This window comes from Micromys minutus, assembly GCF_963924665.1.
Source record: "Micromys minutus genome assembly, chromosome: 20".
Taxonomy (NCBI): Eukaryota; Metazoa; Chordata; class Mammalia; order Rodentia; family Muridae; genus Micromys; species Micromys minutus.
Window position 1 is genome coordinate 28,712,265 of NC_137955.1, and position 13,072 is coordinate 28,725,336.

Sequence of the window (13,072 nt, forward strand, 5' to 3'; positions counted from 1 at the left end):
GCTGGAAACTCTCCCATCCTTCATAGCCCAGGTTTAAAGACAAGACAAAGCCTAAATATCCTATTCTGGTTAGATAAGGAGGAATGGCTGCATGCCAGGAGGAGCCTGCTGATGGGATGCTCCTCTTCCTCTTGGGTGGATAAACACCCAGACAGTTGGAGACAAGGTTAGGAACCAGCAGCACGCTGGATGGCTGGCAGCCCGAGAGCGTAAACAGGAAACACAGCACGAATTGAAAGGCGTTATCCTCTGAGGTCTAAGGTAGGTGCCCGGGATCCCATGGTGTGAGAACTAGTTCTGGACCATACAAGGATCCCAGCCTCTGGCAGGAACCCGCTCTCTTTTTTCTGACACCCTGCTCTGTTACACTTTACATCCTCTTCACCTCGAGGGCAGCTGGGTAAATGGCAGCCCCAGACATTTCACAATCCATTGGACTTGGCAGAAAACTGGCTTTTGTCTACTGCCCTCAGCCCCCCAGGGAAGTTAAATAACTGTGGGGATTTAAATGGAAACCTTTGGATAAGAACATACATCTGCCTCAGGGGGGACTGTTCTAGCATCCAGCGGGATGATTCTAGTACCTGGCAACTGTTGTATACTCTACTTTTTATCTCTGAAGGTGCCGGGTGCATGGAGAGCTTGGCCTTACTCAGAACCATCCTTGAGAGCCCATGAATGTCCCTCCTATGGTAATGGAGTGGCCAGCAGGGGGGCAGAGAAACCCCTAGGACCTCTGCTCTTCCTTGTCCCTGTTGAGAGATGTAGACAAACCTCTGGGTATGACAGACTCAGGAGAAGTTCCAGGGCCCACATAACCTCTGTAGGGAACAAAGGGCTACCAAGAAGAGTGGGCTCAGAGCTGCTTCAGGCGCTTACAACCTTCACCAAAGATGTACCTCGGCCACCGTAATGTCCCAGTCAAAGGTTTGGGGTAAAAGGTAGAAAGAAAGGCAGGTTTTTCAAATAGCACAAAAAGGAATCCTAATCTATTTGTTATTCTACATAGTTGTCTTTGTTTCCTGTGAGAGACTTTCCACAGACACCAGAGCCTAAGGATGCTTAAATCCTTCCTACAACATGGTATAATATTTATATAAAACCTATACATATCTTTCTCTACACATTAAATAATTCCCAGGTTACCATATGATGTGTATGCTCTAGAAAGAGCTACTGGGTTATTTAAGGAGTAACAATGGGAGATGGAGTCTGTGTTCAGTAAAAATACAACTGTTATCTTAAGTACTTTCCACCTGAGGTTGGTTGAGTCTGTATGAATAGATACTCATGGATATGGAAGGACCAACTGCATTCTTCAAACTGGCGCTAGATCTTGTAATCTAAGAAGAGAAGAAATAAGAAAACCTACAGATGACAAGGTCCAAAATAAAAATGGGGAAGATGGAAAGGGAACTAGAAGCCCTGGCAACAGCCTCTATGCAGAGCTAAGCTGTGTGTGGCTTCACACACATTCTCCTAGTTAGCCAGTCGGTGGAGAAACAGCCGCGTGGTTCTACCCTACTTACTCCTAAGTCATAGGACCTCTTTAGTGGTCTCAACTGCACAACCAGGAGACACAGCAGAAGAACATTTATTGTCATCTCTCCTCAGAGCTGTGGCATCAGCAGGCTTTCCCAGGTGACTGCTGAATGCAGATCCCAGGAGCCCATGATGGAGTCATTAACGTTAACACACATGGGTGAAAGAAGCCCAGACTGGGGTTTCATGATCCCATGAAGACAGTGAAAACCGGGAGGGAGAGATGGCATCAGAATGGGACAGAGGGTGGTATGCCAAGCATTTGCTGGCTGGCACTGTTGATGGCACCATGACCTCTGCAAGATGGCAGCCACCTTGGATAATCTGCCTCACTGTCTTATCTGCATTGGGGAGGAAGGCAAGGTGGAAGTGGTTAGACAAAGGAGGCACAGAGCTTCTTCCAGCTCTAACAGTTAAGGGCGACTAGACTGGGGCCCATGGCCTGCCTACAGACAGCACTGAGACTTTTCTGGCCTCAGAAGATCATTCCTTACAGAGGTAGTCTGGATGTGAAGTGTCCATCTTCCTCACCCCCAGCTATGTTGGAGGCCTGGTCCTTGGTACAATGCTTGGAGGTGGGACTTAGGGAAGTGGTTGGATCCTGTGTGTTCTCACCTAATGGGTCCATCAATGGATTCATAACTGGAGTACTGGGAAGTGGTAGAAACAGAAAGTTGGGGTCTAGTTGGACTAAGTGGGTCCCTGGGGTATGTGTCTTTGAAGGGTCTTTTCATGGCTCAGTGCCTTTGTTTCTGGACTGCACAGGGCAAACAGCTTTTCTTTACCCATCATACTCTTTTGCCATGATGTTTCTGCCTGGTCACAGGCCCAGCAAGGGATCCAGTGGGGTCACACACTGAAGCCATGAGCCCTAATACCTTCCTTCTTCTTTAAGTTGCCTATCTCAGGAATGTCATCATAGTAACAACAACAACAAAAAAAAACAAAAACCAAAAAAAAAAAAAAAAATCCACACAGTCTCCCTCTTTCCTCCTTCTGTATCTCCTATTCCTTACCTTCTCCTTCATTCTGCTATGACTTTTCTAACTGCCAACCATCTTTAATAACTTAAGTGAGTGAGCGCATTTCAGATAACGGACTTCACATGTGCACATCCTGCGGAATCGCAGCTACTGCATGCATAGCCCAAGACAAGCTGTAAGCATGCACATACCTGTTTAACATGGGAAAGGCTCACGTCCAGACTCACAGTACCATGATAAATACTAAGAATGACAAAAACTACCTACCTTGCTGGCCACCACCAGCTGTACCATCCCAGTGGCTGAACGCAGAATGGCCACAGCTTCCTCATGGGAGAGCCCGACCAGTAAGTGACCGTTGATCACCAGCAATTCGTCTCCTAAGGACAGCCTGCCATCCCTGAGTGGAGATGGGAAGAAAGACCCCTTGTCAAGACATTCTGGGTTAGAGAGGCAGCATCTTCTAGGAGCTAGGCAAAGTCATGAGAAGGAACAATTAGATAAGGGGGGGGAAGAGGGAGGAAAGACAATTCAAGATGACTTTGGGTGGGACCACTTTAAGCTAGTACCCGACTCAGGGACAGGAGTATTTCTAGGACTCTTGATGGCCACTTAGTAATATGCTCACTCTTAAGCTAAGCATATCTGACAACAAAAGTCGATGACACTTCATCTGGGTGATCACTGAGACAGAGCAACTAAGACCCTCTAGGTCTTAGGAGAGTCAAGTCATTCTTTCCCTAATCCTCCCTTGTCTTCAGCTCAGGGCTATTGCTAAGCTGAACACAGACAGCGCCAAGACACGGCAAGCCCACCTGCAGCCCTTCCGCTCCCCTCCTCTGCCCCCATCAGCCAGAGGCAGGATTCTGGGAACCTGGGAACTGAGGCTACGTGGTAAGCATCAGTACCTCTTCACCCCACCATAGAGCTGCAGGGCCTTGAAGATAAAAGTTTCACTCTTGGGTCCCCACGGAGGACAAACTACAGAAGCAGAAGGCTCAATCACAGCAATGAAGCGTTGAGCTTGCTATGGTTATATGGTTGAGATTGGACTCATATCTATGGTTGTAAAACGATGGGGCCTAGTTGGACTAAGTAGGTCTTTTTTCATTTAAATTAGGGCTGACTCAGAGCTTCCACCTCACTGGCAGGCAGGAGACTCCGATGTCACTGGGACTGTCTCCTCAGGACAGGTCATGGCCCTTAGTGCACACAACCCTAGAAACTGGCTTCTGCAGTGGGGTCCATGGAGGTGGCCATAGTCTGGTCTCCCATAAACAAAAAGGTGCCTGACACTCAGACAGAAACCTGGTGAAGCAGACTGTGTGTGTCTCACAGTTTGCCATCACCACCCAGGTCCTACTGTGGACCCTGTGCACACCTTGCACCCTCCCGGGTCCGCACAGGTCTCTCTTCTGTGCTTCCTCCCAGTGAACCAACCAACTTCTCCCCTTCCATCTTTTCCTCCTTCTTTGTGCCTTCACCAACATCTGATTGTCTCCTTTCTCTAGGGCTCACATGATAATCTTTCCTCACGAGTTTAGGCTATAATAGAAGATAAAAGGGACTTCCAACAGTCTCTGCCTTCTGTTTGCAAAAATCCCTAGAAAAATGCTAAGGGCCCCATGAGTTACTTAGCATGGCAAGAGAGGGGGAATGGGAAAGTCAGGAGGGAAGGATGTCCTGGATCCTCAAGGCAGTGTATAGGTCGGGCTGGTCCTATGGGAGGAGAGAGACCAGGCCATGGCTAGTGGGCTTGCTTACTCCCAACACCACCAGGACATCCCAGCTCATCCCTTCTCTTATTCTGCTCTCTAACTGCATTTCTCTCATCTCCTGTTATTAATTCAAATGCCCCACGGATGAGTCACAGACCACAGGGAAGAGAGACACACACACACCACTCCAGGCTAATAGTGAGAAGAAAAAAAAAAACGATAGGACTGATTTAGCCCCAGCTCTGATGGGAAAACAAGAGCATCATCTCTACATAAGGCTTATCTCTGAGCACAGGAATTTTCCATCTACCAACCTGCTAGACAGACCAGAGAGGAAGATGTACCATCAATGGGAGAATGGCTAGCTGCTGAGTTCCTTAAGGCAAATCAGGAATGCCACTCAGGACATTAAATGATGCTCATCTGGGTTAAAACCATCTAAGGTCTTAATCTCTTAATACTGTCTGTCACTTGGATAATTGACTGTTGGAGTTAATCTTACTACTAGTGTAGTTTTTAGCATCCTGCTAAACGAGGCTGAAGAGCAAGAAGCAGTCTCCTAGTTTTTGCCTAGTCCTCTCCTTAGTTTTCTGTTATCCCTAAATAGCTTAGCTCCTTCAGCTATACCTTAAGAGATAGGTTTTTCTTTCTCGGTCTTGGGAAGGCTGACATTGCTGTGGCCTGCCGTATTGCTCTTGAAATCTGGGTCCCCTGCCTGAGGAGATTCCAGACTAGATAAAAGACACTTTCCTACCAACACCATTCTCCACGCCCTCTTACTGTAGACACGTGGGCGTGGCAACTGCTACTGTGCCCCGTAAATAGTAGATACTCCACGTGAACAGAAGCAAGTGGCACAGCAAAGACCATGCCTGACATTTGGGGATGGCTACACACCTTACACTCAGATAACCTTTTTCATATGTGCACCAGCTAAATTGTCCCTCTCAATTGTTCAGATCATCTCCCCTGCAAATGCTCTTAAGTGCCACATTTTAGGTCACATGGAGAAGATTTGTGCAGTATAGACACATGACTGCAAGCATACGTGTGCATGTGTGAAATTCTGATAGATCTGATGCATTTGCATGACCTTTTAACCTAGTGCCACTTTCCTGGGTGATTGGTCACTGACTCACAGGACTTCAGATGTCAGGACTGTGACCCCCTGTTCAGGGGAGGGGCACTTTCTTGATAAATAACCACATTATTACTACAGTAATAATGCAAGAGTTAGGATAAGTAAGCAATCTAGCAAGGAGCACAAAGAAATCAAATCTCTGCTCTATGGTTTGAAATGAATATCCTAAGCATCCTTCCTAATGAGCCACTTCCTGTGTTCAGAGGCCTGTTTGGTGAGAATTGTTCTTGTCTGTTTTCCTCCCCGCCCCCCCCCCCCAAATCTTTATGAACCATAACTACCAGAGCTTTGACCAAGTGAAAGACACTAGCACCCAGCACCAGAGGGAAGGGGAGGAGGAAGGGGCAGAGGGATGGGGAAGAGTTATCTAGTCACCTGTGAGCGGCACCTCCTTCCTTCACTTGGGTGACAACGATAGCGTGAGGTGAGCGCTTTGATCCTCGGCCTCCACTAACCTGAATTCCCAGCCCATCTGATTCTTTGAGCAGCTCCATCTTCCATATCCGGCCAACTTCCTCCTTGGAAGAAAAAGTGAGCATGCATGAAGGATGCCGACAGACACACAGCATTGACATGGGAGAGTAGCGCCATCACACGAGGCCAGGCATCTGTCACTTGTCATCAAATATCACAAATAAGCATGTAAGAAAAGGCATCTGTTGACTGGACCAAAGTCTAGCTGTCAGTGCTGTACATAGAACCTTCTAGAATAACGGAAATGTCCTGTCTGTGTCATTCTCTAGGACATCACTGTCCACATGTGTGGCGGCAGCCGAGTATACAGAAAATTCTGATTGTGTCCTGTGGGTGATGCATCCTCTCCTTGGGAGGCAGGTACCACTATGTATGCAAACACTAGTTCACCCTGGGATCCGTTCACTTCTGTACAGCTGCTGATACATATGGGAAGGTGAAAGAAGGCGGCTCAGCTCAGGTTTAGAACCAGAAAACCTCTACTGGCTTACGGGACGCTCTGCCATTTATAACTTAGAGATACCTTCCTTTGCTTCTAACGTGAGAGCCATTATCACTGTTTGGAGGTTTGTGGGAAGACTCAATGGAGCACCTATGGACACAGGAAGCAGCAGAGAAAGACTGAGCAGTTGTTGACAGGGATCCACAGAGACCTTGCTAACTATCCCTCATGAGAGGCTGGGGACCAAAGGGCTTCAGATTTCATTGCCTTTCGGGATAGTTACACATGCACACTGAGATTATTTTGGGGATGGAGCACAAAGTTAAAATATGAAATTCATTTGTTTCATAGGTAGCTTATATGGACTAAAAAGGTGGTATTATTCAATATGTTCAGTCCACTTGTCACCTTGGCTATGAGTTATCTCAAAGGCCATGGCGTGGAATCGTCCACTTATGGTACCATAGCAATTTTCAGATCTTGAGTATTTTGGAGTTTTGATGTTCAGATTCAATCATGTAAAAACAATACCCATATGAAACCAAATCGAACTGAATCTTATATGTCCTTAAAATACAAGGGAAACCCAAATGAAAAATTGATGAATTTGATATTGAGAGGTGTGTGTGTGTGTGTGTGTCTGTCTGTCTGTGTGCACATATGTATGTGTAAGTGCCCACAAAGATCAGAAGGCATCAAACCCCTTAGACTTGGAGTTACAGGCAGTTTTAAGTCACGTGATATGGATTCTGGAAACTGAACCCTGGCATTCCTAAACCCTGCACAATCTCTCCAGCCCCGTAAAAATCTTTAAAAGTGATTCTTTTTAAAAGTTTAGGCTCAGTTCTTTATTACTGGTTTTGTTTTTTTAAACACTGGGGATGTGGCCATGAGTCACAGCACACTCGCCAGGATCTGCCTTCTTAATCCATCTCGTGTGAGCCCACGAGAGCTGCTCACACAAGAGAAAGAATGTGAAGCCTTTAGAAAAACCTGAGGTGCGCACTGTCAGAAACTGAAATGAAGCTGCCTGTATAGTAAAAGACCCAGATGTTGAGCAGCCATTTATGCGCAGGAACTGCAATGTCTGGAGAAATTATCACCAGGCAGAGACCTGGCGCTCTGTGGGGCTCCGCCATTCCAGCGGTGTGCAGCGGTGCCAGCTGTCTCCTCCATCCACTGACCACAGGCAAATGCAGCTTCAGAAGCCACTGGCTTACCGCAGTAGTTCATGAACTTGTCAGTGGGCTCTACTCCATCCAGTCGTCTGGCTCTGAACTCCACAGTTTTGGTTTGCTGCCTCTGACCTCTGGGCCACCTTCCTCTTCTCCATTCGGAAACACCCTCCCTGGCTTCCACATCTCTCATAGCTCCATTATTTCCAAAAGCCATCCTTGGGAATCAGAGTGGCTGCCAAGGGGGCAGCTTGCAACAGCTCCAACACAGGAAACCAATGTCCTAGCAGAGACTACTGGAAGGAACCGATTCTAGGCTGCTCAGCAGCGTGTCCCACGCCAGCATCCCCGCTACAAGCTCCCTGAGTTCAGGAGAGGAAAACAGTGACTTGCCTTTTCCACCCCTGGGTTCTAGCAGGTCACGGCTCCTTCTCCCCCAGCCAAGAAAATCTTTGGTTCTCTTTTCAAAGAGCAATAGTGTCCATTACTGGAGTGACAGACTCAAAGGAAAACTCATTAGGTTTTACCTCAAGGCAGTGAAAATCCCTATCATTAATTCTGGTAACCCCACCCCCCATTTTGCTGTCCTTGTGTTAAGCAGAATATGTAGGTATCGTTCACAGAGAGGGTGACACTGAATTTATTCCTTGTCATTTTTAAATGCTTTAAAAAGTAGGACCTAGGATTTAAAGACAAAAAAAAAAAAAAAAAAAAAACAAACAAACAAACAAAACAACAACAACAACAACAACAAAGCAAAACTATGCCAGTAGTTAGAAAAAGCCTAAATGTGTATTCTAAAAGCTTTGTGAAGAACAGCCACATACTTCATAAGCTCCCGAGCCCAACACACAGTGAAGGACACACAACAAAGGACAAGGGATAGTCCAGCAGGTGAAAGGGCTTGCCATGGAAGCCCAGAGGTGCACATCTGTAATTCCTGCACTCCTCAGGTGAGAGGCAGAAACAGGGGAACCACATGGAAGCTCGGGTGTCAGCTAACCTGGAGTAGTTAGTGCCAAGACTCGAGAGATCCTGCCTCAAAGCAAAAGGGAAGGCCCAGAATTACCCTCTGACTTCCACATGCATGCTGTGGGACGCATGTGCCTACACAGACACAGACACAGACACAGACACACATTTCTAATACAAATGGTTTTATAGGGTATAAACTAGAGTCTGTAAGATAGGCTACCGCTAACTATTCTTTTTCTTGCTTCCATTTTAACTAGTTTAGTTAGAAACTAGACTTTTTCAGTGTGTGTGTGTGTGTGTGTGTGTGTGTGTGTGCATGTGTGGTGGAGGAGATATACATTATTTATGCACATGGGGGCTGAAGGCTAACGTTGGTGTCTTCTTGGCTTATACATTGGATAAGATCTCACTGAGCCTGGAGCCAACGGCTTGGCCAGACTGACCAAACAGTGAGCCCCGGGGATCACCTGTGCCTCCAGCACCATGTTAGAGACATGCACATGCCTGCCTTTACGTATGTGCTAGGGATCCAAACATGAGTCTTCACGTGGTCCAGCAAGCCATGTTATCACCTCCTTCTTCTTTACTTTTATTCAAAAAGATGATTTCCTCCACAATCAAATGCAAAAATTATAAGGGGATATCCAGTGAGATTAATGAACATTTCCCTGCTTGGAATGTTTTAGTCTATTTATTGGAGGAGTTTAAATGAAGACATAGCTACAGAGGAGAAGGCTATCGGTTTAACTCTGTAATTGTTGCTGTGAAATTTAGCTGCTCGGGGTTAAAGCAATGCTTACTCGAAAATACAATAAATATTTCAGCTTTCCTAGGCTATTAGAGTCAGTACTGGTCAAAAGCAAACAGGCTCCTTTAAACAGTAGTGAATGTAGTTCCAACTGCCTGCTTCCAACTCCACTCTGGTATCTAGTTCAGACCTCAGCTACTCCTGGATTTCTCATCTCAGTATGAAAATGGCCAACACGCAGATGATGTGTCAGCTTCAAATCCATGTATGATCTTCACCATCGTTTCCCATTCCCAAACCACAGAGAGATCTGCGGGGTCTGCTGCCTAAATAGATCCTGCACTTAGTTCCTCGTCTTCTCCACCAGCACACTTATCAACGCCACTAGTGTCTTTGGCTCGAGCGCTCGTAAAAGCCTGTGATCTGGTCTCTGGGTTTACGAACCGGATCCACACGATATTTGCTACTAAAAGGGAAATGCTTTAGGAACAGGCCAGCACATTCCCTGCTTCTGCCCCTTGGGGGCTTTAATGACTCTGTGGTCACATGGACATGTCCTTCCATCCACTGTGAACGTTCATGGGTTGTTTGGGCTTATTGAGAAACTAGCTTTCGAATGGGGCTTGTGCTCCCCTATTTCAGAGCCAGGTTGTCGGGGGATGGATGGACACCCTAACACTGTAACAGGGAAGGCACAAGAGCACATGAATAAAAACACTGCAGCCTTCAGGAAAGGCAGAGGGTGAACCAATTCCAACAGACATTACTACTTTATCCTTGGGGTAAAAACATCTATGGTGGGGAGGGTAGGCTGGAAGGTCAGCCATTGGAAGCTCGGCTATGGAGAGAAGACTCAGTCAGGACTGCTGCTGACTGTTTCAAGCCAGCTTCTGCTGGGCGCTGTGAGCTCCACATTTGATGGTGTTCTCTCTCTTCCTTAACATTCATTCTTTTACTTGAAGCCTCACTGGAGGGGTCCTTTTGATCTGCCTGGGATTCTCTTCATTGGGAACTCCAGCTGGCTGCCTTAGAGGGGCTTCTCCATTTGATTTCTGCTGGGTGTCTGAGTGCCTGGTTTAATATTTTGGCGGCTACCTATCTAATTTGCTGTGTACTCTTGTACCCTGGCTCGCTACACACTCAATCAACTCACTGGAAAAGTCTGTACTATGGTTATCATAGATTGTCCTCTGGACTGTACGGAACAACTTTCTAAGCTAGTCCGTCCTCTCCTCGGGCTGTTTCTTATTCCTGAACATCCTATTGCTCCTGCTGTTTGCAACTGCTTTTCCTGGTTCTCCCGAGACCTTCTCTCAGAGGTGTTCTTCTGGGATATGGCTCAGTTCACATAGCATCCCTTTAGGGAGTTCACCTTTGCTGACACCTAGTATCAACTATCCCTGCGGGTGACAGTCCTGCCATCTCCCTTTCCACTTTGGTTTAGGTCACTAATGGCACTTGTCATTATCTGATATTTTATAGGCCCCTCTATTGCTTATAACCCCTTCTATGCTATAAATTACATTGAGCCAGGGATCCACTTACCAAATGGATTCTCTAGCAACTAGAACCCAGCATAAGAATATTCCATACATGTAAAGGAATTAACCAGAATAGAACGCTTATCCACAAATCTCTGGTTCTTCGGGCACCACTGAGAGGGACATTAGAGGCTCTTCCAGATGGGAGACCTGTGCAATTGCCAGTGACCGGTATGTGGAAACAGATCTAGCTGTAGAGACAACTGGCTTCCAAGATGGGCCCTGTCTAGGCAGATGGCTTGAACATTAGTTTTCCATCATAATGGCTTAAAGGGCAACGAGATGCCCGTGAGTTTATGGAGGAGAAGCCAAATGATGAAAAACAGGCTGCTATGGACTTCTGTACTAATGACAGGGCGTTAGACTTTCCCGTGAGCCACGGCTACAGTGTGAGGTCACACGTGCGATACTTCACCGAAGCCAGCGTGCGGATTTATTTACCAAAACAGGGCAGCGCACAAGAGAGCCGCCCGGCAGCATTTAAATGACCTCATTTCTGCTGGAAGCCAAAAGAGCATTACACAATAGCATCTTTGCCCCAAATGTGAGAAGACACATCATTGAAACAGAATTTCACTGCAGTAAATGTCTCCCCTCCCGCCCCCACTGCAAACCTATTCTGAAAGCATTTGCTTATCCCTTCTTATTTAGAATGATCAGTAAGAAAGGAAAAATGTGTAGTCGCAATGTCAGGGCTTAAAGTCCCTTAGTCACCAGATCACGATGTTTAGCTTACAGCCCAGAGAAAAGCCAAGGCAGTTTGGAGGCCACAGTGATGTGAACAGAGGACGTGGGGTTGGAATCTATTGTCCCGTCTATTCCTGGTGTCTCAGAGCATCTTCATTGATAAGGATATACAAAGCACTTCAGGTACAAGGCCTTGAGCTAGAGCTGGTGACAAGAATACATATACACTGGGGTGAGAGGTGGCTCAGTGGTTAAGAGCACCGGATGCTATTTCAGAGGATACAGGTTCAATTCCCGGCACCCACATGGTAGCTCACAACTGTCTGTAACTCCAGTACCAGAGGATCTGCCACCATTACATACATGCAGATAAAATAATACACATGAAAATTTAAAAGAAAAAAAAAGACATATAAGGCCCCACCCTTTAGAGTAAAATAGGGACACAGAGATGCCATTGGAATATGTTCTTGATACATGTCATGTGCCATTGGACAGGCAGTGGGACAATGCAGGAGCCCAGAGTACAGTGTCCTGAAGATAAACAGGTTTCTAGAAGGCCATAGAGGTCCCTTTCAGACATGTATCAGGATGGCTGACGTCCCTGGAAGGTGGGAACTAAGAGACAGTGGGAAGAGGAAGAGCCATCAGGCAGAGAGTGCAGCGTCCACCCGGCTCAAGAGCAAATGCTAACGCCTCCAATGACAGTTCTAGCCAATATGGTGGTGGCAGGCTGCACTAAGAAACCCTTAGTACCTTCAGCACAGATCTGGCCCCAGGAAAACCACAACACCAGGAGCTTGGACTTTCCAGGCCCACCCCATCCTCTGGGGAGGGGTGAAAGTTTGAGTCAATAAGGGATTACACTTTCCAAGATGAAGTCTCTGTGCAAGATGGAGATCCTGTGTATGGGCCTTGGGGTGTCTCTGGCTTGGGAAATGCAACCCCAGGATGGGATGTACCCCAACTCTTGTGTTTGGACCTCACTCTTTCAGTTAGCCATACATGTGAATCCTTTATCACTTCTTTTAAAATTCAATAAATATATGTATTAGAAAAACAAAATAAGGCAGACTGAGGTGGAAACTTAAGTACAGAATCAGAATAGACAGACTTGAATGAAACATCAAGGTATATTGGACTTATTAAAGGGCTTAACTATAGTGAGTGAGTGAGTGAGTGTGTGTGTGTGTGTGTGTGTGTGTGTGTGTGAGAGAGAGAGAGAGAGAGAGAGAGAGAGAGAGAGAGAGAGAGAGAGAGAATAAGCAGCTTGCTTTGCCCTTCAGAAATGACTCTCAAAGATACAGTGGATATCCTGGAGTTACACAACTTGGGGCTTGTTAACCTCCACATGCTGATGATGACTTTTTTTTTTTTTTTAAGTTCAGTGTGGAGACTTGAATGTCCCTTTCAACTTTTATATTAAAAATAAAAAGACAAGGAATTTTTAAGAGCATTTTTCACCTGTACGAGGAGTACTAACGGATCGTCTTAAAACTGGTCTAGGAAAAAACTTGATGTGTGTTACGGACAATTAACTGTCGAAGTTATTGTAAGCTTTCTGTATTTAGTAGAGTATTTTCATCTTGAGTGATCTGAGCTGAAGACTAGTAAGTTATATTTGGAAGTTTTAACTTTAACGAAGA

At 46.2% G+C, this 13,072-nt stretch overlaps 1 protein-coding gene across 2 annotated transcripts in view; it reads right to left on the reverse strand.

Moving 5' to 3' along the window:
* PDZD2 (PDZ domain containing 2) overlaps positions 1 to 13,072 on the reverse strand; it is a 218,509-nt gene that overhangs the window by 79,563 nt on the left and 125,874 nt on the right. For both annotated transcript variants that reach the window (XM_080933679.1, XM_080933680.1), the window contains exons 3-4: positions 5,760 to 5,902; positions 2,793 to 2,925 (exon numbers count right to left, since the gene is read on the reverse strand). In XM_080933679.1, coding sequence (XP_080789805.1) covers positions 2,793 to 2,925; positions 5,760 to 5,902 — 276 coding nt within the window. The remainder of the gene's footprint in view (positions 1 to 2,792; positions 2,926 to 5,759; positions 5,903 to 13,072) is intronic.